Source organism: Tribolium madens, unplaced genomic scaffold (assembly GCF_015345945.1).
Source record: "Tribolium madens isolate multiple individuals breed KSU strain unplaced genomic scaffold, Tmad_KSU_1.1 Scaffold_7;HRSCAF=85;Tcas5.2_LG10, whole genome shotgun sequence".
Taxonomy (NCBI): Eukaryota; Metazoa; Arthropoda; class Insecta; order Coleoptera; family Tenebrionidae; genus Tribolium; species Tribolium madens.
In genome coordinates, this window is record NW_025401050.1 from 11,104,130 (window position 1) to 11,128,863 (window position 24,734).

The window sequence follows — 24,734 nt, forward strand, 5'->3', positions numbered from 1 at the left end:
TTTTTATTTTTGTGAAATTGCTTGAATAAATGGTTTCGTACCACGAAAGTTGGTTTTATTTTTCCTTTATTTTTATTGTGAAGCGAGTTTGTTATTTATTTTAGGAGAAATCGCTGAAATTTTTTATTTTTTTTGACGTTTTTATTACTTTTGTTCTATTTTTGTTTATTAAAGAGCATTTTTTATTTATTTCTATAGTCAACAACACAAAATTTTGACAATTTTGACTCAAAAATAAGCAAATTTGCAAATTTTTTCATTGACATTTTTGAATTTAATTTGAAACTTTTATCGGTTTTTGATAATTTTTGATATTAACTTTCTTGGTTTACAAAAAAGATGATTTTGACTAAATTATTGTCACAAACATCATCAAAATTGTGACAATTTTTGAATTAAATTAGGTTTTTTGACAATGTTTGTATTTGATTTAGGCTATGTGAAATTTGACAGTTTTTGTATTGGTTTTTTTGATAATTTTTTTCTTTACTTTTTGTTTTAATTTTTTTTATTGATTTGAAACTTTTTTCTGTTTTTGTTTTTGAAAATCCTGAAATTGTTAGTTTGTTTTTGACAACTTCGTAAAAATACATAAAAATTTCATGTAAGCTCATACAAGAACTTCAATAGTTTTCAAAATAACTTGATTTGTGACTAAATTATTGTTTTTTAGCGGTTTAAAACAATCACATTTTTTACATATTTGATTTAGGCCATGTGAAATTTGACAGTTTTTGTATTGACTTTTTTGCTAATTTTTTTCTTCACTTTTGAGTTTTAAATGTTTTTTCTACTTCTTTTTTGTTTTAAAATTTTTTTGAACTTGATTTGAAACTTTTCTCTGCTCTATTTTTGAAAATTCGGAAATTGTTAGTTTGTTTTTGACAACTTTTCGTAAAAATACATAGAAATTTCCTATAAGTTCATCCAAGAACTTCTATAATTTTCAAAATAACTTGATTTGTAACTAAATTATTGTTAAAAACATCACAAGAGAAAAAATTGACAACAAAAGTACGTTTTTGAGAATGTTTGGTTTAGAATCGGTTTTTAAAACTTTTTTTTCTGATTTTATAGACTTAAATTTTAATTTATTTTTACTGTTTTCAACACATTTTTGAATTTAATTTGCAACTTTTCTCGGTTTTTGATAATTTTTAATATTAGCCTTGTTGGTTTACAAAAAACATGATTTTGACTAAATTATTGTCAAAAACATTAAAATTTTTGAACAAAATTACGTGTGTTTGAAAACGGTTGGTTTTTCGCGGTTTAAAACAATCACATTTTGTACATATTTGATTTAGGCCATGTGAAATTTGACAGTTTTTGTATTGACTTTTTTGATAATTTTTTTCTTTACTTTTGAGTTTTAAATGTTTTTCCTTCTTCTTCTTTGTTTTAAAAATTTTTTGAACTTGATTTGAAACTTTTCTCTGCTCTGTTTTTGAAAATTCGGAAATTGTCAGTTTGTTTTTGACAACTTTTCGTAAAAATACATAAAAATTTTATATAAGTTCTTACAAGAACTTCAATAGTTTTTAAAATAACTTGATTTGTGACTAAATTATCGTCAAAAACATCAGAAGAGAAAAGTACGTTTTTGACAATGTTTGGTTCACAATCGTTTTTTTTTCTTATTTTATAGACTTAAATTTTAATTTATTTATTTTGCAAAAGAAGAAGGTAAAACAATCCTAAAGAATCATTTTGTGGTGTGTTTTTGACACGATTTTGACAACTGTTTCTGACACATTTTTGTGTTTGAAATCTTACCTGTTTTTGACATAGAATTTACAAAATCTTTGACAATTTTATGTTTTTCCATACCGTAAAGACATAATTTTTTTTACCCTGTTTTCAACACATTTCTAAATTTGATTTGAAACTAATTTTTGAAAATTGCCAAACTGTTTCTGACACTTTTTTAAAAAATTCACAAAAATATTAACTAAAACAACACAAGAAGTTTAATAGTTTACGAAAAACTTGAAAACTATTGTCAAAAACATTATAAAAAGGAAAAAAGGAAAATTGTTATTATTGACGATATTTGATTAGATTTTGTCAATTTTGACAATTTTTAAATTTAGATTTGTCTTAATAACCTTTAAAATTATAAGAAAAGAATAAGAATGTCTCGGTTTAACTAAAATTAATTGTTTTGACTTGAATGTTTTTGACAATAAAACGAATGTTGTTTTTGACATACTTATTTTTTAATTGTTTAGCTAGAAATTGTGATTAAATAAAAGTCCATTTTTTTCTTTATTTTTTTGACATTTTTTCATTTATTTTGTCTATTCATACTTACCAAATCGATCTAAAATCCCAAAATAGCCCATCCAAATTCTCAATAACCACAAAAACTGCACGTTATTGTCCCAAACAAATCAATAAAACCCATAATCAAATACTACCAATTCATAGGTCAAAGTTCACCACACTTTTCTCGTTGCCAATCAACCAACCCAACCAACCCATCATTGTCAATGTCATCTCACCCATCAAAATTTCCTCTTCCAGAATGTGGCTTCAACAAGAACTCAGCGAGCCGAAACTCCACGATTGGCTCATCCAACCGAAAAAGAAACAAATCGAATGCTCTCCACCAATCAGAAACGCGGAAAAAAGAAGAAAGAGAGAGGCGGGGCCGGGACCGATCACGTGGACTGTTTCAGACATATCAAAAGCTGGGTGTATCCTAGCCCAGCCTCCAGCACCGACCACTTTCGACGACGAACAAGAGATGAGAAGAGTGTATACTTTGATTTACGACGTTTTTAGACGTAATTTTTGAACATTTTTTTGACTACTCGTAGAAATGGGGTGTTTTTTTTTAGATAAAAATGTCCTTACGCAGGCCTTGAATGATATCGCATTCTTCCACTTTTACCCCGAGGTAGGTAGCAATTTTTTCAATTTTTGCTCTGTTTTTGTTTTTGACAATTTTGTACAGTTTTGACAAATTTTTATTGTGGTTTTTACGATTTTGTGTATTTACTTAAATTTACTTAAAAATTGAATTTTGTTTCAGTTTTACTATTTTGTTTTTGACAATTTTTTGACAATTTTTGATTTTGTTTTTCACATTTTTTGTGCATTGTCTAAACCTAGATCTTAAACCTGACATTTCTATTTAGTTCTGAGTATAATTTGCACATAAAACGTTGGATTTTGTTTCAGTTTCACTTTTCTTCACTTTCTGTTTTTGACAATTTTTTAAGATTTTGACAATTTTTTAGTTATGTATTTGTATTTATATTATTTAAGATGAAACGTTTATGTGACTTATAAAATCAGAGTTTTCACTAGTTTTTGCTTTGTTTGTTTCTGACAATTTTGAATATTTTCACTTTTTAATCTTTATGGTCGGTTTGGAATATTATATTTTGTCAAAATTTTGCTTTTTAATACCTTTTGCACATTCGAAAGTTTGTGTTTTTTATTTTAGGTTTTTGACAATTTTTGAAAGTTTTTGAGAAAACAGCTGTGTTTCAGACATTTTGAAACGAGTTTTTATTATGTGTTAACATTTTTGAAAATTGAGTTAAAGTTTTGTCAATATGACAATTTTTAGTTTTGATAAGTGACAATTTTTGAAAGTTTCTGACAATACCGCAGTGTTGAAGTTTTTTTAAACATTTCTTTTATTATTTTCTAACGTTTTTAGGCTTTTGAAATTTGACAATTTTTGGTTTTAATGAATTTGACAATTTTTGATTTTTGTCAAATTCAATTTTTTGTCGAATTTTTTCTATTGCATGTTAAAAATAGCTTGAAATCGCGTGACTTTATTTAGTTTGATAACTTTCCAAAACGAAATTTTAATAATTTCGCACGAAACACATCGTTGTTTTTTTCTCTCATTAGTTGGAAACGAAACTACCTCACATTTGGCTCCTTTTCTACGACTTGTACCATCGTGGTTTCAAGAAACGTGAAATAGCGGTGGCCTCCCTCGCCGTGAAACTCTTCAAAGAGGTGGGCGTGTGGGAGGTGGAGGCGGCGTTATGGGAGTGGCGAACGAAATTGGCGGCGGCGGTGGCACGCCTACGAATCAAACACAGTGCTTTAAGTCTCAGCGATTTACTACCGACTCATCTACGGGGCGAAACTGGGGGCGGCGGCATGGTCACTTGCTGGATTAATCTTAAAAAAATCAAGTGAGTTGTGAAATTATCACTCCTTGATTGGTTATTATTCTTCTAGAAACACCCTCGAGTTGAAACAACAAATCGAATCCGAGTTTTCCCTCACTCCTGTCGACTCGACACGCCCACTTACCCCCACCACCTACACGTGGGATAAGCACTGTCCGCATATTGTTGTTTTTCACTCCTCCCTTCGCTCCGCCCTCGCTCGTAGTCGACTAATCAAATCGCATAAACTTGTCGTACAAGATCGTTCGTTTTGTCTTGGCCCCGCCACATTTTATAAACACGTGACTGACCTTGAACTTGCTGGAAGTGTCATTCAAACTCATGTCAATTCCCCAAGAACCACGGCCTACTTAGCAACGATACTTTCACAAAATGAAAAAATTAAAAAATTGATGGCGTTTAGTGCTGGTGGACGTAAACTTGAATATGAAACGTATCTCAGTAGGCTGGGTATGACGAATGTGGCGGTGTTTGCTGATAGGTTGATTGATGTGTCACCTGATGCGAATTATATGGAAGAGGTGGTGGCTGTATTTGCCACGCCCCCAAATAGTTATAGTGCGGTTAATGATCCAATTGATTTGGTTTGTAGTAGAGGGGGGGATTTGTCAATGTTGGAGATTTTGACAGAAGCGGAGGAGAGTGAGGAGGGGAGGCAAAGAGTGTTTAGGATATTGGATGAGCAGAGGAAGACTTTGAGGTTTGCCATGTCAAGACCACAGGTTAGACAATTTTTGAATTTTTCTTTTTGACAATTTTTTGTTATTTTGACAATTTAAGCAGAAACGTTAGCACGAATTTTAAAATATAAGTTTTGATTATTTTTGCTTTCTGTTTTTGACAATTTAAAAAACCGTTTTCTGTTATTAACAACTCTTTTAGGTTTTGACTTTTCTGTTTTTGACAAATTTTACAGTTTTGTTGTTTTTTCTGTTTTTGATAACTTTTGCAATTTTTTACTTTTGTTTTTGACAACTTTTAAGGTTTTCTACTTTTCTGTTTTTACTAGGCCTAACGTCCATTATTGCTTTATTTTTTTCAAAACTAGTGAAACTTTTCTATTAATGATCGATTTGCCTGGTGTATTGTTTCTGTTCTTGACAATTTTTGTTTATTTTTTAATTTAATTTAAGCAGAAACAGTACGAATTTCATTTTTTTTCATAAGTTTTGCTTTGTCACTATTTGTTTTTGACAATTTAAAAAAAAAACTTTTCTGTTTTAGACTTTTTTGAAAACAATTTTTGATTGATTTTTAATGAGATACACTTTTTAAAATAAATTTATGACATATGACTACTTTGTATTTATGTTTTTGACAACTCTTATAGGTTTTGACTTTTATGTTTTTGATAAATTTTAAAGTTTTGTTATTTTTTAATAACTTTCAGTTTTTACTTTTGTTTTTGACAATTTTTGTTGTTTTTGACAATTAACGTTGATTATTGGTCTCTTTTGTTCAAAACTAGTCACACTTATTTATTATCGATCGATTTGCCTGGTGTATTGTTTCTGTTTTTGACAATTTTTGTTTATTTTGACAATATAAGCAGAAGCATTAGTACAAATTTCACATCATAAGTTTTGCCTAATTTTTGCTTTCTGTCAATTTTTGTTTTTGACAATTTTAAAAAAATATTGTTTTTTGTTTTTGACATTTTTTGAAAACGATTTTTGATTGATTTTTATTGACATACAATTTTTTAAGTAAATTTATCACATAGGTATATGGCTACTTTGTATTTCTGTTTGTGACAACTCTCGTATGTTTTGACTTTTCTGTTTTTAACAATTTTTGTTGTTTTTGACAATTAGTAGGCCTAACGTCGATTATTGGTCTATATTTTTTCAAAACTAGTCAAACTTTTCTATTAATGATTGATTTGCCTGGTGTATTGTTTCTGTTTTTTACAATTTTTAGTTGTTTTGACAATTTAAGCAGAAACATTAGTACAAATTTCAAAACATAAGTTTTGACTAATTTCTGCTCTGTCACTTAAAAATATTGTTTTCTGTTTTTGACATTTTTTAAGAACGAGATTTAATTGATTTTATTTTTTAAAATAGATTTATTACATGTATGACTACTTTGTGTTCTGTTTTTGACACTCGCGTATGTTTTGACTTTTCTGTTTTTTACTTCTGTTTTTGACAACTTTTTCGGTTTTATACTTTTTTGTTTTTGACACTTTTCTAGATTCAGTTTGTCCTTTACGAAACCCATTCGGGAATCGACGCTGAAAACGATGGAATGATCCAAAGAACTGTCAAAGAAGTGAACAAAAACGCCAAATTACACCATGCAACCCTTCAAGGTAAACTCGTTGTCCAAATCTACCCTGAACCAATCCTCGAAATAAACAACAATAGTGAAAAACTGGACGAAAACGAACAAAAAACTTCAGAAAGTGTCAAATTATCAATGGATAGCGACGAAAAACTCTTCGAAAACATTCCGGTACAGTTGGAAATTGATGTCAAATTGTCAAAAACAAAAAATTTTAGGTACCAGAAACGGATATTTTTGACGTTCCAAATCTACCTCATTTGTGTCCGAGCGACACATCTTGTATAAATTATGTAAAAGAAGGGTGTTTTTTGGCGTTGGTTCAGCGAAAAGTTTGTTTTTTAGAAGGTGATTTGATGTAATAGTCGACTAAGATTTAGGTTTGTAGCAAGTTATCAGATTGGATAATAAATATATGATACAGATGGCCGAAAATCGGGGACTTTTTGGACGCACTTCCTCGTCGAGTACAAAAGCGAAAGGGGGAAAAACCGGTAGAAAAAAGCAAGAAAAGGAGGTGAAACAACCCCCAAAGAGCAAGAGAAGGATCAAGGATCTCGAGGTGTGTTTTTGACACATTTTTTGGTATTATGTAGTTGTGTTTGTTTTTGACAATTTTTGTGTTTGTTTTTGATAATTTTTTTGTTTCTGACTGTTTATTTTTGCTTTCCCCAATTTTTTGTTTTTTTTTTTGACAATTTTAGTTTGTTTTTGACAATTGCTGTTTGTTTCTGACAATTTTGATTTCGTTTTTGACACTTTTTGTGTTTGTTTGTTTTTGCCACCAGGTGGCCCGAATCGCCGCCCCCACACACACCTTCCTCCGTCACACCAAAGATTGTGATATTGAACGTTGTTGTCGTTGCCAACTTGATGAAGATGTAAAAGAAAAACCATCGATTTATCGTCAATGGTGGTCAGAAACTACTCGACATCTTATAGCTTTACGTTCAAATCTTGTCAAAAACAAAGTTTTACTACCACCACTAAGAAAAAACAGTAAAATTGATACAAAACTCGTCATAGATTCTTTCATCTCGAATAAAAGTAGAAAAATCGACGAAATTGTTGCAAAAAGTCGAGGAGAAGATCAAACAGCAGTTCCAATTTTTCCAAAATTGAAACTAACAAGAGAAAATCGAGTCGAAAAAGTACAAATGCAACTACCAGTCACGATGGTCAAGTTTGGTTCGCTGTGATTTAAAAAAAAATAAAAATAAAATGAGCATTTATTTGGTTTTTTGAGCGTTTTATTTTTCCCTTTAAAATCATAGTTGGCGTAATAATACTCATCAAAGAGTTGTCAGTTGTCATAGTAACTGTTAAAATGGTTGTTACAGTTACTAAAATGGCAGTTATTGTCATAATAACCGTTTACGCTGAAAAACTGTTACAGTGAATACGATAATGTATGTCACAGTAACTGTTCGAATGGTTGTGACAGTTACAAATATGTTACTATAGCAATAACACTGAATAACGGTTGTCACAGTTGCCACGATAGTGATTATTATAGTAACTGTTAAAATAGTTATATGACAGTTACTAGAATGACATTTGTTGTTAACGCTGGAAATCTGTTACAGTTACCGAGCTAATAGTTGTCACAGTAACTGTCAAAATGGTTGTGACACTTGTCAAAATGGCAGTTAATGTCACAGTAACCGTTAACCGTGAAAAATTGTTACAATTATTACGATAATGGTAGTTACAGTAACTGTTAAAATGGTTGTGGCAGTTATCAAAATGGCAATTATTGTCATAGTAACCATTAACACTGAAAAACTGTTGCAATGAGTACGATATTTGTCACAGTAACTGTTAAAATGGTTGTGACAGTTACTAAAATGACAGTTTGCTGTAAATTTAAAGAGAGGGGAGCAGTCAACAACTTGTTTATTGAACATATACATACCTGTGGGGCTATAAAACTTGGTGTTACACAAAATGTCTACTACAGTTAGAGATTAGATATTTGGGGAACGGTTTATTGTTAATCCTAGACACCAAAACGCTAAAAATTTAAGGTTTGTTTTTATTAAAATGAAGTTTTATATCAAAAATTTAATTTATTAAAATCGTTAGTTACAGCATAAATATGTATAGAAATTGTTTACATAATAGTTTACATGTTTTTTTTTTGGTAGTTTATTTTTTTAAAATATCGATGCGTTAATATAATTTCTTTATAATCATTCGGCAGCGTTTAAAACACGGTTTAGGTATCATTAAAATTTGAAGAATGAACTTTTTTTTTAAACTTAATAAAAAAACGTGCAAAAGGCAAATCTAATCACCCACTTTCGGTCTTATAACGAGTAAATAAGGTAGGTAATGTAGGGATTTCTGCCGTCCGATTTACTAATTATAAGTGATAGAGAAAATGGGAGATGACTAGAGGTAAGTACAATTCCTATCGGCCATAAAATACTAAACCTTGTCTATTGGACAGTTGAAAATTTGAGCATCCGTCCGAAAACTCACATTAAATTTTTTTTTCTTCTTTTATTCTACTTTGGTTGACCCCTAAAACAGCCTAATTTCGTTCGGTTTGTAACTCTGACAGTGGCGTGGCTGCCATAAAGGACCAGAATCCTGTTTTTGACAAGTAAATCTAGTGTTTTTGACAATAATTCTAAGTATTTGACAAAGTAAATTGTCAGTTTTATTTATTCTTTGTTCTTGTATTATGACGTTTTTGACAATTTTTGTGTTTGACAACAAATATATTGTTTTTAACATAAACTTAAATACTATTTTGTATTTGACGTTTCTTGTTGAGAAATATCACAAAAGATAAGAGAATTGTTTTTCTTTGCTTCTAAAATCGTTAATTTTTGCTTTTTTCTCTAATGTTTTTGACAACACAACTTTGGAATTTAAAAATCAGGAACAAAAATTGTCATTATTGAATATAGTTTTTGACAATTTTTGATTGTTCTGTTTTTGACAATGTTACTATGTTTTTGACAATAATTCTATGTATTTGACAATGTTATTAAGAAACTTAAAGTAAATTGTCAGTTTTACTTATTCTTTTTTCTAGTATTTTGACGTTTTTGACAATTTTTGCCTTTTTCTGTAATGTTTTTTAATGTTTTTGTTTGACAACAAATATATTGTTTTTAAAAAAAAACTTAGAAACTGTTTTGTATTTGACGTTTCCAGTTGACAAATATCACAAAAGATAAGAGAATTGTTTTTCTTTGCTTCTAAATCGTTAATTTTTGCTTTTTTCTCTAATGTTTTTGATAACACAACTTTGATATTTGACAATTAGAAACAAAAATTCCCATTATTGGGTACAGTTTTTCACAATTAAGCACGTTTTTACTTAAATTTTTCTGACATTTCTTTGTCACAAGAGATGAGCGAATCGTTATTTTCTTGTGATTCTTTGTTTTTTCCTTTTATGTTTTTGACAAGTTAGCGCTGATATTTGACAATTAAAAAGAAACATTGTTATTATTCAGCCAAGTTTTTGACAATCTTTGACTATGTTATAAGATTTTTGTCATTTTTAATGAAAACCAGTTTTTGACTATAACATGTTTTTGACAATCTGATATAACTTTAGTTGTTTTTGACACTGATTTGTATGTGACGTTTTCGGTTATTTGTGACAAATTTTTATCACTCAAGATAAGAGAATTGTTTTTCCTTGTTTCCAAATGGTAAATTTTTGTCTTTTTCTTTATCGTTTTTGACAACTCAACTGTGATATTTGACAAACAGAAACAAAAATTGTCATTATTGAGTCTAGTTTTTGACAATTTAGCGCGTATTCGTATTTTTGCAAAAATTGCTGTTTTTGACAATATTGTAAGTTTGTTTTTGGTTGTTTTTGACACTGAATGCCAATTTTTGTGCCCGGTTCTTAAATTTCCAGCCACGCCCTGTTACTAGATTCAATTCCTTATAAAGAACTGGCAATATGGGGCTTAGCAGTGGTCGATGCAATCTCAGAAAGTCTAACATCGATGGGTCTCCTATCATCATACAAAGTGGGAGCTTGTAAAATAATCCCAGCGGTACCAACAAGTACCGCAAGTGTGAAAATCCAAAGAAAAAGTCGATCTAGTACCATTGCGACATACTTCCAGTCTTCTTTGACCTTAAACCCAACCTTAAAACCAACCCATAACAGTACCATGAGTACCTTAGTCGAATCCTCCTCGCGTCTGGTATGATCCGCGATAAACCTAACCCCATCAATGGCCTTGTGCACCTCCGGACACAAGTACCATGGGTTGGCCTCCCGACAAAGGGCATCCTCAAGGGGCCCAGCCCCTAATTCCGTCCCCAGATCGGTGGGTAAAGGCAACCCAAGCCCTGGAGGAGGAGTAGTACCATGGACTCGACACGCGTTCAACGCTCCGGCCTCCAACTCCCTTAAAACCCATCATGGGACACGTGTTGGGCTAAAAAATACCAACCTGGGTGTTAACTCATCCCTGGAACTGGCACTCGGGAAAAAACCGGGATCATCTACCAAATCCTCCGTATCGGTGAAAATCCCAGGATCCCTGAGCTCTAACCCATTGCAGGTTCGTACCATCACACGATGACTCGATGTCATACTGGAATGATGGGTTAATGGGTTAAGAGTAATGGGCGATGGTACCTTTTCCGGTCGAATTGGTAATGGGGCCGACGCATGACCAGCAATCGGGGGAGGATGTGGATGAAGACACGACGCACCCATGGGGCCATGGTATGGGTCTGGGGGGAACGGAAGTGGACGTTGAGGACTACCACAGTCACGCATATGCTGGAAATTGCAACGGTTTTTGACCATTTTTTCAAAATTTTAATCGTCAAATTTGGCCAAAAAGTCACTAAATATTGTCTCAAGCCTTGGTCAAAGTTTCAGTAAGAAACTTCAAGGCTAACTTGATTTAGAGAGCTAGAGCCGGTGTTAAACCATTTTTGGTCATCATTGAGAAATTTTCAAAGGCCCTAGGGAAGTTTCTAGTTTACAGAATTTATTCAAATTTGGAACAATACTTGCAAAATAGTTGCTAAACGTGTCCTTGAAGTTTCATGACGATATTCCAAAGCCTACTAGAGTTATCAAAGAGAGTGCTAAATGTTTGACTCAAATTTATCACCTTTAGACTGTATTTATGACTCTAGCTCCTAGACTATTACCAGTAGTTTAAATATGAGTTCAGATTCTGAAAGAGGGTACTGAAATCTACAATTGTGGCAAATTTCAGCAAAATACATGGTCGAATAAATGACATATACAATTTTGAAAATTGAATGAGTGATTTATGGGTTATACAAACCTGAAAGTGTCCAAAATCATGGTAAAAAGTACAAATTTGCCCAACAATGGGACTACCAACGACGTCGGTGGGATAATTTCGGCTAGTAGTAGGAAGAACACTGTCAGTGATAGTAGAATGGAGATGGACAAACTTACCTAAAATTAAAAAAAAATTAAAAAAAATACGACTCTAGCCCGTTTTTTTACTTTTTCACCACTATCGGAAGGCAGATAGAACACTAAAACGGTGAGAAACGAAATACCCATACAGGGAATGATGAGATTGACGGTATAAAATAAAGTTTTTCGTCTCATCGTGATGTTGAATGTGATATCGAGATAGGGCTCGTCGCAACATGTATAAAACTTCTCGTTTCTGAAACACATGAAATATTTACACCGAAAGGTCGAATGATTAAATGACAAGTTTTCCCAGTTTACTTACCTGACGGCGGGGACCTCCAGAATGTCCCATTCGACCGAAGTGTAGAATTCGGTCAAGTCGATTCCAATATCGACAATGTTGGAGCCTTTCATCTCGTCCACGTGACGAAGATCAACCTAGAGGAATTTTTTTTGATGAATCAATCACAAAAATATAAATAAACACACCCTAGAGAAAATATTACAAAATTTCAAAGCCTACTAGTGTTATTAGGGTTCTAAGTGCAAGACACATTTAAGGCCATAAGGGCTAAAATATTGCTTGTAGAAAATATCTGTTTGTAGATTCGTAAAGCTGGTGTCGAGATACATAAATGGTGAAAATTGCGTTCTAATATCAATAAAAATAAAAAAGTTTGTTTGAAAAATTGAGTCATTGCCCCGCCGTAGCAAGAAATCGTGTCTAAACTCTGAATAAATTAGGAATTTTTGAAGAAAACACCATTTTGGTGGTGTTTCTGGTGAATTTCTCCGAATGTGTGATTAATTTCCCCCCGAAAAATATAGATAAACACACCCTAGAAAAACTATAACAAAATTCCAAAGCCTACTAGAGTTATTAGGGTGCTAAGGGCAAGACACATTTATGGCCATAAGGGCTAAAATATTGCTCGTAGCAAAAATCTGTTTTCAGATTCGTAAAGCTGGTGTCGAGATACATAAATGGTGAAAATTGTGTTTTAATATCAATAAAAATAAAAAAGTTAGCTCGAAAGACTGAGTCATTGCCCCGCCATAGCAACAAATAGTGTCTAAACTTTGAATAAATTAGGAATTTTTGAAAAAAATAACATTTTTTGGTGTTTTCGATGAATTTCTCTGAATGTTTGATTAATTTTCTCTCGAAAAATATAGATAAACACACCCTAGAAAAAATATTACAAAATTCCAAAGCCTACTAGAGTTATTAGGGTGCCAAGTGCAGGACACATTTAGGGCCATAAGGGCCAAAATATTGCTCGTAGCAAACATCTGTTTCCAGATTCGTAAAGCTGGTGTCGAGATACATAAATGGTGAAAATTGCGTTCTAATATCAATAAAAATAAAAAAGTTAGTTTGAAAAATTGACTCATTGCCCCGCTGTAGCAACAAATAGTGTCTAAACTCCAAATAAATTAGGAATTTTTGAAAAAAAGATTATTTTGGTATTGTTTCCCGTGAATTTCTCCGAATGTTTGATTAATGAGAATTGCGTTCTAATACCAACAAAAATAAAAAAGATATTTTGGAAAGACTGAGTCATTGCCCCGCCATAGCAACAAATAGTGTCTAAACTTTGAATAAATTAGGAATTTTTGAAAAAAATAACATTTTTTTGGTGTTTTCGATGAATTTCTCTGAATGTTTGATTAATTTTCTCTCGAAAAATATAGATAAACACACCCTAGAAAAAATATTACAAAATTTCAAAGCCTACTAGTGTTATTAGGGTGCTAAGTGCAAGACACATTTTAGGCCATAAGGGCTAAAATATTGCTTGTAGAAAAAATCTGTTTGCAGATTCGTAAAGCTGGTGTCGAGATACGTAAATGGTGAAAATTGGGTTTTAATATCAATAAAAATAAAAAAGTTAGTTTGAAAGACTGAGTCATTGCCCCACCGTAGCAACAAATCGTGTCTAAAGTCCGAATAAATTAGAAATTTTTGAAAAAAGCACCATTTTGGTGGTGTTTCCGGTGAGTTTCTCCGAATGTTTGATTAATTTCCCCCCGGAATCCCTTTCAATCCATCACACCGGAGTTGGCGCTTCCAAAATTCATTACCTGGAAGCCGTCGTAAGTCCACGATCCGAATTTCATGACACACGTTTGTTCGTCGAAGGGGAAATACTCGACGTCTATCTCACAGGAAGACTTGTAAATCGCCGGAGGTTTCCACTCCACCCTTCCGGTGTAATTGAGGGTGGCTTTGGTGGCCAATGTCACCTCAAAGTTACCATCGGCACTGAAAACAACTTCATTAACACTTTGAGTGGAGAGAAACTTCAAAAAAACTCACTTGTTGTAGAGGACGATGTCGGGACGCCAGATGTGGTCGGAGGGCACGTGGAGCATCTCCACGCCCCCGTACTCCTTGGGGTCCCATTTGAGCTTATAGTCGTACCATGACTAAAAAAAAATTTTTGAAAATTTTTTTTGATTTTTATTTTAAAGATACACACCTGTTCTACCCACAGATTCGTTGTCATTATTTGGTTCTTGAGGTTCTAGACAACAAAAATGACTATTTTTGGAAAAAATTTTCAAAAATACTCACAACATCGATAAGTTGGGATAATTTGAGTTTGATTTTGACAGTGAGTGCGTCCGAAACGTTGACCACAGGCCGAACCAGTTTGTTGTAGTTTGATAAAAGGTCATCGTAGAGCCGTTTAGCGTCTGGATTACCGGAACATCCTAAAAAAATTGAGAAAAATACAATGAAATTACAAAATTTTGGAAAAAATTGATGATGACGAGCTCTAGGACAACTTCAAATCATCATAACTTTTTGAAATTTGGTACAAATGTTCTTAAGTGGTAGATAAGTACGTCCTGAAAATTTCATTAAAATATTCCAAAGACTACTTGAGTTATTAAACAAGGTGCTAAGTCCTAGACCTGACTTAGCACTTTTTTGAAAAAAATTAGAGCCACAACTGATAAAATGTTGTCCCTAACAAAAATCTGCTTCCATATTCGGGAATTAATTTGCGTTAATACCGTAAATTTGATAGCAATATCAATAAAAATAAAAAGTTGGTAAATTTTGAAAAAAAAATTTGAATATGACTTGACCATTTTGAGATTTTTTGAAGCTTTTAACAAGTTTTTTTCTAATTCCTGTTATTAAAATTTGCCTAAAACATTGCTAAAAGCCTAACAAATGATTTCCGAATGTTTCAAAAAAATATAATATGTGTGTTGAATATAAAAAAAATAGGCAAAGTACCAAACTGGTGTTTAGCAGGAATTCCCTCTCGTCTTTGAAGGAATTGCAACCTCTCTGCTGTTAAATCACTCTAATTGGAAGTAATGTGCCTCACGCGTCCCGAAATTAATTACAATTGGGCATACGTGCACCAAAACGGACTTTATAGTGGAATGCCCTTAAGAGTCCCAAAGGGAAATACCAAACTCAATACTTTAAAAACACATTTCGTAATGTAAATTTTCAAGAATCATTCAATTCCTTTGAGAATAATTGCCAGCGAAGTGCTCTTTGTTCGTGTAAACTGAACTTTTGCTGTTTTAAAATGGAGAATATGATGTAATTTAAATAATAATGAGAGATTGGGAGAACAAAAATGGCAATTTTTACGCTATTTCAACTTAATTTATGCACTTGACAGACTAATAAGTCAAGAAAGCTCTGAAAAATTATAATGAAACACTTGAAATGAATGCATTTTGGTCTACTTGATCGGAATTTAGACACGATTTGTTGCTATGGCGGGGCCATGACTCCAAAAATTGACTAAATTTTATTTTTTTTGATATCACAATGAAATTTTTACCACTTATGTATTTTGACACGAGCTTTAAGAATCTGCAAACAAATTTTTTTACGGACAATATTTTGGCCGTTAAGGCCTTAAAAGTTTTGAAAAAAAATTGTTTTTTCCGTTTTTTTCAAATATTTTGTTAAAATTCACTACACTTGCCTATTAGAGGTTTTTACTTTATTTTATTTAATTTCTTTAAACAAAATTTTCTCATTACCATTCCTTCTAATAGTCTGTCTCAAGCCTCACAAATATTCACTAAGGATAACAAGGAAATATTTATGCGTTTCGAGTAAATCTCCGGAATTATATAAACATGATGTGCGCCCCCAACAGCGTAGGCTGTGATTGATTCCAATTCTGACCTTTTTGTACTAAAAAAACTGGTTTTGGGGCGTAATTACGATGGTAACGTGTTGACAAGGGATGCAATTTATGGTAGACCCACATTTAACACCTGAAATTAATATTTCAGCGGTCAAATTTTCAGGACTTGTTTATGACGGCCCTAGTAGTGTGTATTTCAAGTTTCATGCAATTACAGCTAGTAGAAAAGAAGTTACAGCGTTTTGAAAATTCTAAAAAGCGCTAAAAAATCCAAAATTTGGCCATTGTGGCGTTAAAATGGCTTCAAATTTGGCGAAATTTGCACCAATCATGTAACTTGGTGTGTTTTAAATAGTTATTGAGTTGAAACTCCTATTAGAGTTTTCATTTTTTTTTCAAAATTTTAGGACTAGCGTTAACCCTATTACTTAACTTTTTTCTTCAATGCCTTATAATTTTTTTATTTTTATTGATATTAGAATGACATTTTCACCATGTATGCACTTGGACACGAGCTTTAAGAATCTGCAAATAGATTTTTACTACGGACAATATTTTACTAGTTATGGCCCAAAATGGTTTTCAAAAAGTGCCAAGTCAGGTCTAGCACTTAGCACCCTGTTTAATAACTCAAGTAGGCTTGCGAATATGCTGATGAAATTTTCAGGACGGGTTTATCTACGATCTAGGAACATTTGAGTCAAATTTGAGAAAGTTATGCCGGTTTAAAGCTTCCTTAGGGCTCTTTGAATGTCTCAAAAGGGACTAAAACCGATTTTAACACTTAACACCTCGTTTAAATCAAGAAAGCCTTGAAATATTTAATTGAGACGCTTTATTACGTGCTTGGGGTTGAATTTGACTCAATTGTGTTTAGCAAAAATTTTCCTAGACTCTCTGAAAAATCTCAAAATGGTCCAAGTCGTTTTCAATTTTTTTCAAAATTGTTTATTTTTAGAGGTATAGAGACGAAATTTGCATCATTAAGGTGTTTTGACACGAGTTTTAAGAATCTACGAACGAATTTTTGCTACGGACAATATTTTGGCCGTTAAGGCCTTAAAAGTTTTGAAAAAAAAAATTTTTCCCATTTTATCAAATATTTTGTTGAAATTCACTACACTTGTCTATTAGAGGTTTTTATTTTATTTTATTTTATCTCTTTAAACGAAATTTTCTCTTGTTATTTGTCTTGAAACCGTCCTCACATCGACCCACTCTTTAGTCGAGTGAAACTTAAACGAAGCGCAACTTTGTGCTCTAATTATCGTAAAACTTTAATAAGAGCTTGATTTGCTGGCAAACTGTTGACATTTTGACAATAATTCTCTCAAAGTGTCAAAGTTTGACGCGAAACGTGCCTCTAATCCGAAAACCGATACTAAAAACTGATTTCCAATTCAATTTGTGTGAAGAAATTGGGAGGAAATCGGATTTTAGTCCGTGCGCCAGATTCTGAAACTGAAACCAGCTGAAAAAATGTTTCAATATTCAGTGTGTTCACATTTTTTTGGACTTTTTGTCCAAATATTGAATTTGAGTTGTTTGCACGATCGATTTTAATTTAAGTTGGGGTCGTAAAGAGGGGGTTTGTGGGTAGTTAAAAGCATCTTCGAAGACGGAAGTGTTTGGGGTATCGGTGAACGGAAGTTCGTTACCTTGACTGCGAAACTTGATATGGATGTGGACTTATCTAGGGATCAGAAATTGACTGAAAAAATTGAGAAATTAGGGAAATTGAGGCCCATAACTGCTAAAATATTGTTTGTAGCAAAAATCTGTTTGCAGATTCTTAAAGCTCGTCTCAAAATACATAAATGGTGAAAATTTCATTCCAATATCAATAAAAATAAAAAAGTTAGCCAATTTAATGTCTAAAATAACCAATTTTGCAAAAAAAACATGTTTTAGCCCATTTTTGATCGGTTTAAAGCGCCAAGTGATTCAAATTGTCCTGAAAAATCGATTCGTTCAACTGAAAATTTCAACTCACCTGATATGAGCACTAAAACTATCCACATAATCCCCACCAAGCTCTTCATCCTGCGACGGGCGAGTCATGTCCACATGGTGGACCTTTCAGTTTCCTGAAACACAAATCCTTAATTAAGAAGCTTTCAGTAACCGATGACCGTTTTATATATTTCAGCTGAAATCCCGTCGGAGCGTTTCACAAGATCGAGCCATAAACTCGCCTGCTTTTATATCTCAGGTAGAAAATAAAAACGACGCGTTTCTTTCCACGAGAATTGCTTTAATTAACTGACAATGCTTTATTACATATTTTAATTAATTGTTTTTGCGTTTGTTTTGTTGAGGAGAAATGGAATTGTGAGGAGAAACGCAAGAGTTGGTCAAAGTTTTTATTAAATTGGGGCAAAAGGGCCATAATGGGGGCTTTCTGTCTTTAATTAAACGTCTGGAGACCCGCAGATGCCAAATACCGAGTTTTACAACAATCACACAAAAAGTTGAAAAGTAAAAAAATAGAGGTTTTAGACCTACACTTAGCACCCTGACTAGAATTTTGAAAATTATTTGCGGTAACTTAATGAAATTTTCAGGATTTGTTTAGAGGACTCAAAATAACCTGTGTTCCAAATTTAGTAAAGTTATCTCAACTAGGGGGCCCGTTAGAGCTATATGAATTTTTCAAAATGGGGTTAAAATTTTCCAAAATTTGGCTATTGTGACTCTAACTTGGATCAAAATTCGGCCAAATTTGCACCAATTATGTAGTTTTATATGCTTTTTATGAATCTGAGGTTAAAAATCTTATTGTGCCATTTTGGGTTTTTTTTTTCAAAATTTTGGGTTTTTTCGTAATTTTGTTATTTTTCTGTCTTTAAATAAACGTGTGGAGACACGGAGATGCTAAATGCCGAGTTTTAGAACAATCACATAAAAAGTTGAAAAGTAACAAAGTAGAGGTTTTAGACCTACACTTAGCCCCCTGACTAAAATTTTGAAAATTATTTGACGTAACTTAATGAAATTTTCAGGATTTGTTCAGAGGACTGAAAATAACCTGTGTTCCAAATTAAGTAAAGTCATGTCGACTAGGGGGCTTGTTAGAGCTAAATGAATTTTTCAAAATGGTACTAAAATTTTTCCGAAATTTGGCTATTGTGACTCTAATTTGGCTCCAAATTCGGCAAAATTTGCACCAATTATGTAGTTTTATGTACATTTTATGAATCTGAAGTTAAAAATCTTATTGTGCTATTTTGTTTTTTTTTTTTTAATTTTGGGTCTTTTCGTAATTTTGTTATTTTTCTGTCTTTAAATAAACGTCTTGAGACACGAAAATGCCAAATGCCGAGTTTTACAACAATCACACAAACAGTTGAAAAGTAAAAAAGTAGAGGTTCTAGACCTACACTTAGCACCCTGACTGAAATTTCGAAAATTATTTGATGTAACTTAATGAAATTTTCAGGATTTGTTTAGAGGACTCAAAATAGTCTGTGTTCCTAATTTTGTAAAGTTATCTCGACTAGGGAGCCCATTAGAGTTATATGAATGTTCCAAAATGGTGCTAAAATTTTTCAAAAATTTGGCTATTGTGATTTTAATTTGGTTCCAAATTCGGCCAAATTCGCACCAGTGATGTAGTTTTATGTACTTTTTATGAATCTGACGTTAAAAATCTTATTGTGCCATTTTCTTTTTTTTTAATTTTGGGTCCAACACTAGTCCTTTTGTAATTTTATTATTTTTCACGCGATTTTAATAAAATTTAAAATGTGTTTTCCTCTAACTATATGATTTACATTTAATTGATTATTTATGAAATTTGTTTACTTGCTCGGAGATGAAAAATAAACAAATTTCTTCTAAAGCAACTTTCTCAAGTTCACGTAAACATCCTCATATTTCTTTTATTCGTGTCTAGGACTATCCTCAGCGAAACAACTCAAACACAAACATCACAACACCAATGAAAAGTCTTTTTTGGTAATTTCGTTATCTCCCACTATCACTTGACGTTTAAAACTTCCAGCTAACAGCTTTTGCGGAGAAGTAATGCATCGATTGGCTTCAACGTTGCTAAGATACTACTACCTATACTCTCGTTCTTCTTTTATCATTCCCGAGCACACTATGAATGTGTTTTCTTTCTCTCAAAGTGGTTAAAACGCTTTCGGAGCAGGTGCTTCACGTTACTTTTTAATGTTCGGAAGCATTTTATTTTTTTCGTAACAATTACAAGAGAGGGATTCAACCGCAAATGGTTGAATTTTTCAATACAAGCCTTGTTTATGGGAAACATTATCGCTGAATTGAGAAATTTGGGAGAATAATGGGGTTTTGAGGAAGGAGAAAGTTTGTTAAATATTTAGAAGGCTTCTGGTTGGTTATAAGTGGCCATAGTGAGGGTATAAACTGAATGTTAGCTGAAATTTTCATGAAATTTTGCTGAAAATAAGGGTGTTTGTCAATTTTTTTGAGTTTTGAGCCATAACGGCTTAAATCTTATCCGTAGCTAAAATTCGTTTGCAGATTCTTAAAACTCGTGTCAAAACACCTGAATGATGCAATTTTCGTCTCTATATCTTAAAAAATAAACAATTTTGAAAAAATTTTGAAAACGACTTGGACCCTTTTGAGATTTTTTAGAGACTCTAGGGAAATTTTTGCTAAACACAATTGAGTCAAATTCCACCCCAAGCACGTGATAAAGCGTCTCAATTAAATATTTCAAGGCTTTCTCGATTTAAACGAGGTGTTAAGTGTTAAAATCGGTTTTAGTCCCTTTTGAAACCTTCAAAGAGCCCTAGGGAAGCTTCAAACCGACATAACTTTTTCAAATTTCACTCAAATGTTCCTAGATCGTAGATAAACCCGTCCTGAAAATTTCATCACAATATTCGCAAGCTTATTTGAGTTATTAAACAGGGTTCTAAGTGCTAGACCTAACTTGGCACTTTTTGAAAAGCATTTTGGGCCATAACTAGTAATATATTGTCCGCACTAAAAATCTATTTGCAGATTCTTAAAGCTCGTGTCAAAGTGCATACATGGTCAAAATTTCATTCTAATATCAATAAAAATAAAAAAATTATAAGGCATTGAAGAAAAAAGCTAAGTAATAGGGTTAACGCTAGTCCCAAAATTTTGAAAAAAAAATCAGAAAACTGTAATGAGACTTTCAACTCAAGAACTACTTAAAACACACCAAGTTACATGATTGATGCAAATTTCTCCAAATTTGAAGGCATTTTAACGCCACAATAAAGAAATTTTGGATTTTTTAGCACTTTTTTGGAATTTTCAAAACGCTGTAACTTCTTTTCTACTAGCTGTAATTGCATAAAACTTGAAACACACACTACCAGGGCCGTCATAAACAGGTCCTGAAAATTTGACCGCTGAAATATTTATTTCAGGTGTTAAGTGCGGGTCTACCATAAATTGCATCCCTTGTCAACACGTTACCATCGTAATTACGCCCCAAAACCGGTTTTTTTAGTACAAAAAGGCCAGAATTGGAATCAATCACAGCCTACGCTAATGGGGGCGCATATCATGTTTATATAATTCCGGGGATTTACTCGAAACGCATAAATATTTCCTCGTTATCTTTAATGAATATTTGTGGGGCTTGAGACAGACTATTAGAAGGAATGGTAATGAGAAACTATAAATAAATGAGTAGAGGAGTAATCTCTTGTAAAATGCACAGATTTAGGCGCGAAATTTAAAAAACTTTCAAAAAAAATTTTTTCTTTGTGAAAATGACTGAATTATTGGATTTTCTCGCAACGTGAATTAATTTCTCTCTCAAAGAACAAGTCACGGCCTACTATTGATTGATTAAAGCGTTGTTTTGCCAGTTTTAAACTCCCACCTCGCGGCTTGGGAATAATACAATTGATTTATTCTGATTTTGGGACAAACAACGATGTTTTTGTAAACCGAATCGAATTTTTCCAAGTATTGATTTTCTTGAAAGGTAGAGATAAGAGTTTGAGGGGCAGTTTGACGTATGAGCGGTTCCGGTGATTGTCAACAAACCCGAGAAAATATTTTCAATTTTCCAAAAAAAAATTTTTTTGATTTTTTTCCAACAAATAGAAATTTTCAGTTCAATTCAATCTTTTTGTGTCAAATTTTATTAATTCCAGTACACAAAAGCAAAATTAGAGCAAATTTGTAAAAGTGGTGCTAAAAAATTTCCAAAATTTTGAGTTTTGATACTGAAATATTACTCAAAATTTGGCAAAACTTTCATTAAATTTGTAATTTGATATGTTTTGTAAATATTAAGGGTTAATTTTAGTTTGGTGTTTAAGTTTATTTTTTGAAAAATTTGGGTCTAACGCTAACCCCCTTACTTAGCCCTTTTACAAAACTTTGTGCGATTTTAATAAAATGTCTAGAAAATGTTTAGAGGGCTTTAAGTCGTCTAAATTTAAAATTTGGTCTTTGTAGGTCGTCTGGGGGCTCTTTTAACCCTTTTTAATATTTCAATTCAATTTCAATGCTAACTAAATTTTTTTTTAAGTTTTTTTGACTTGACTTGTCCTAATAAAACTTGCACGAAAGGTTAAGATAGGCTCAAATAACGTATATTTCAAATTTGAAACAATTATCACGAACACAAGCCGAATTAGAGAGAGTGGTGCTAAAATATTTTCAAAATTTTTACCTTTGGGTCCGTAATGTTACTCAAAATTTGCCAAAATTTTCATCAAACATGTAATTTGATATGTTTTGTAAATATTAAAAGTTAAAACTCTTATTGCAATTTTAGTTTGGTGTTTAGGTTTATTTTTTGAAAAATTTAGGTCTAACGCTAACCCCCTTACTTAGCCCTTTTATAAAACTTTGTCCGATTTTAATAAAATTTCTAGAAAATATTTTGAGGGCTTTAAGTCGTCTAAATTTAAAATTTGGTCCTTGTAGGTTGTCTGGGGGCCCTTTTAACCCTTTTTTAATATTTCAAACTCTATTTAAACCCCTTAAAAATTTAATTTTCTCAATTTTACATTTTAATTCAACTGTTCCTAGTTCAATTTCCCGTTTCCGTTTCCTCATTATTTATGCATCTTTGTGATAAGAGCGATCTCTTGCGGTCTTTCCGCAACATAAACAATCCGTCAGCCAAACAAATCGATCATAATTCAAAATCCGTGACGGAAGGAAAAGGAAACAATCTGAACAAACACTCCAAGCAATATTTCCCTTCTTTTCTCTGATAATTCATCAAAAAAAAAAAACATTCGTGAAAGATCGTGTGCAAAAAATTTCATCTCGTGTGAAACAATTAGGTCAATTTTTTGAATGGGTGTCGTGTTTAAATGCAATACGATTTATAACACAAACTGCGTGATTTCTTGAATGGTACAGTCACGAGAATTTTCAGCTATAGAAAATTTAAGTCATTTTAGGCCATAAGGGCCAAAATATTGTCCGGACCAAAAATTGGTTTGCAGATTATTAAATTTCAGGCCAAAACACATTAATGTTCCAAATTTCGTTACTATATCTTAAAAAATAAATAAAATAGACAGTTTTGAAAAAAAATGGACCATTTTGAGAATTTGGGAGACTCTAGGGAAGTTTCAAACTAACCCAAGTTTTTGAAATTTGGCTCAAATGTTCCTAAATCGGAGATAAACTAGTCCTGAAAATTTCATCACAATATTCTACAGCCTACTTGAGTTATTAAACAAGGTGCTAAGTGCTAGACCTGAGTTGGCACTTTTTTGACAACATTTAAGGCCATAACGGCCAAAATATTGTGTGTAACAAAAATTGGTTTGTAGATTATTAAAGCTCAAGCCAAAACACATTATTGTTGCAAATTTCGTTACTATATCTTCAAAAATAAATAACATAGACAGTTTTGAAAAAAAATTGGACGATTTTGAAAATTTGGGAGACTCTAGGGAAGTTTCAAACTAACTCAAATTTTTGAAATTTGGCTCAAATGTTCCTAAACCGGAGATAAACCAGTCCTGAAAATTTTATCACAATATTCCAAAGCCTACTTGAGTTATTGAACAGGGTGCTAAGTGCTAGACCTGAGTTGGCAATTTTTTTAAAACATTTAAGGCCATAACGGCCAAAATATTGTCTGTGGCAAAAATCTGTTTACAGATTCTTAAAGCCCGTGTCAAAATACATAAATGGTGAAAATTTCAATTTCATACCAATAAAAATACGAAAATTAGAAAGTATTAAAAAGTAACAGGGTTAGCGTTAGTCCTAAAATTTTGAAAAACAAACTACAGTTTTTTTAAGAGTGCTCACTCTTGAATATAAAAAAAATACACGAAAATACACAATTGGTGTAAATTTGATCAAATTTGGAGCCACATAAAAGCCACAAAATCGGAATTTTTGATTTTTTAGCACCATTTTGAAAAATTCTAATGACTCTAACTGGGTTTTGGGTCAACATAATGGGCCCATATTTGGAACTTGTGTTTCTTAGACCACCCTAAACCTCTACCACAAATTCCATTAAATTTGAACGACTTTTATTTGGGGGTGCTAAGCGCAGGTTATCGCCCATTAAAAAATTTCCAAAATTTTTTTATTCGAATTTTTTCATCAATTTCCATCTAGTAATAACACATCAATCGATCGAGCGCGTCTGATCACACATGCAAACCCTGATGAAAACCCATAAAAGTCGAGAAATCTCACCAAAATCTCGTTCACATCCGTTTAAAGAATTCTCAAATAGCATCGAAAAGCAGATCGTCTTTTGCAAACACGGATGAACCTGTCTGTGGTTGAGGCACG

At 32.4% G+C, this 24,734-nt stretch overlaps 2 protein-coding genes across 7 annotated transcripts in view; one reads left to right on the forward strand and one right to left on the reverse strand.

Moving 5' to 3' along the window:
• Positions 1-7,689, forward strand: part of LOC123009605 (putative methyltransferase NSUN7) — a 12,942-nt gene extending 5,253 nt beyond the window's left edge. For 2 of the 6 annotated variants that reach the window (XM_044406028.1, XM_044406029.1), the window contains 8 exons: positions 2,527-2,789; positions 2,844-2,902; positions 3,874-4,166; positions 4,213-4,885; positions 6,360-6,620; positions 6,668-6,781; positions 6,838-7,011; positions 7,238-7,689. In XM_044406028.1, coding sequence (XP_044261963.1) covers positions 2,527-2,789; positions 2,844-2,902; positions 3,874-4,166; positions 4,213-4,885; positions 6,360-6,620; positions 6,668-6,781; positions 6,838-7,011; positions 7,238-7,648 — 2,248 coding nt within the window. In that variant the 3' untranslated portion in view covers positions 7,649-7,689. Of the gene's footprint in view, positions 1-2,526; positions 2,790-2,843; positions 2,903-3,873; positions 4,167-4,212; positions 4,886-6,359; positions 6,621-6,667; positions 7,015-7,237 lie in introns of those variants that run through there. The other 4 variants (XR_006413027.1, XM_044406031.1, XM_044406030.1 and 1 more) reach the window with 4 other exon arrangements.
• Positions 7,690-8,309: 620 nt separating this feature from the next.
• On the reverse strand, positions 8,310-24,734 carry LOC123010113 (acetylcholine receptor subunit alpha-like). The gene is made up of 13 exons (XM_044406806.1): positions 24,636-24,734; positions 17,971-18,064; positions 14,423-14,562; positions 14,328-14,372; positions 14,165-14,274; positions 13,930-14,110; positions 12,167-12,282; positions 11,929-12,097; positions 11,741-11,877; positions 11,074-11,220; positions 10,886-11,029; positions 10,609-10,840; positions 8,310-10,563 (listed from the first exon to the last, which is right to left on the reverse strand). Exons 2-13 carry the CDS (start codon positions 18,017-18,019, stop codon positions 10,366-10,368), a joined length of 1,668 nt encoding a protein of 555 aa, XP_044262741.1. The 5' UTR covers positions 18,020-18,064; positions 24,636-24,734; the 3' UTR covers positions 8,310-10,365.

What these genes read in the sequence shown, in the direction of transcription:
- LOC123010113 (XM_044406806.1), bottom strand. Translation starts at nt 18,019, where the DNA reads ATGAAGAGCTTGGTGGGGATTATGTGGATAGTTTTAGTGCTCATATCA. An exon ending in CGAATCTGTGGGTAGAACAG is followed by an intron (nt 14,275 to 14,327) that starts GTGTGTATCTTT and finishes ATTTTTTTTTAG; the next exon opens with TCATGGTACGACTATAAGCT. An exon ending in CTTCCGATAGTGGTGAAAAA is followed by an intron (nt 11,878 to 11,928) that starts GTAAAAAAACGG and finishes TTTTAATTTTAG; the next exon opens with GTAAGTTTGTCCATCTCCAT.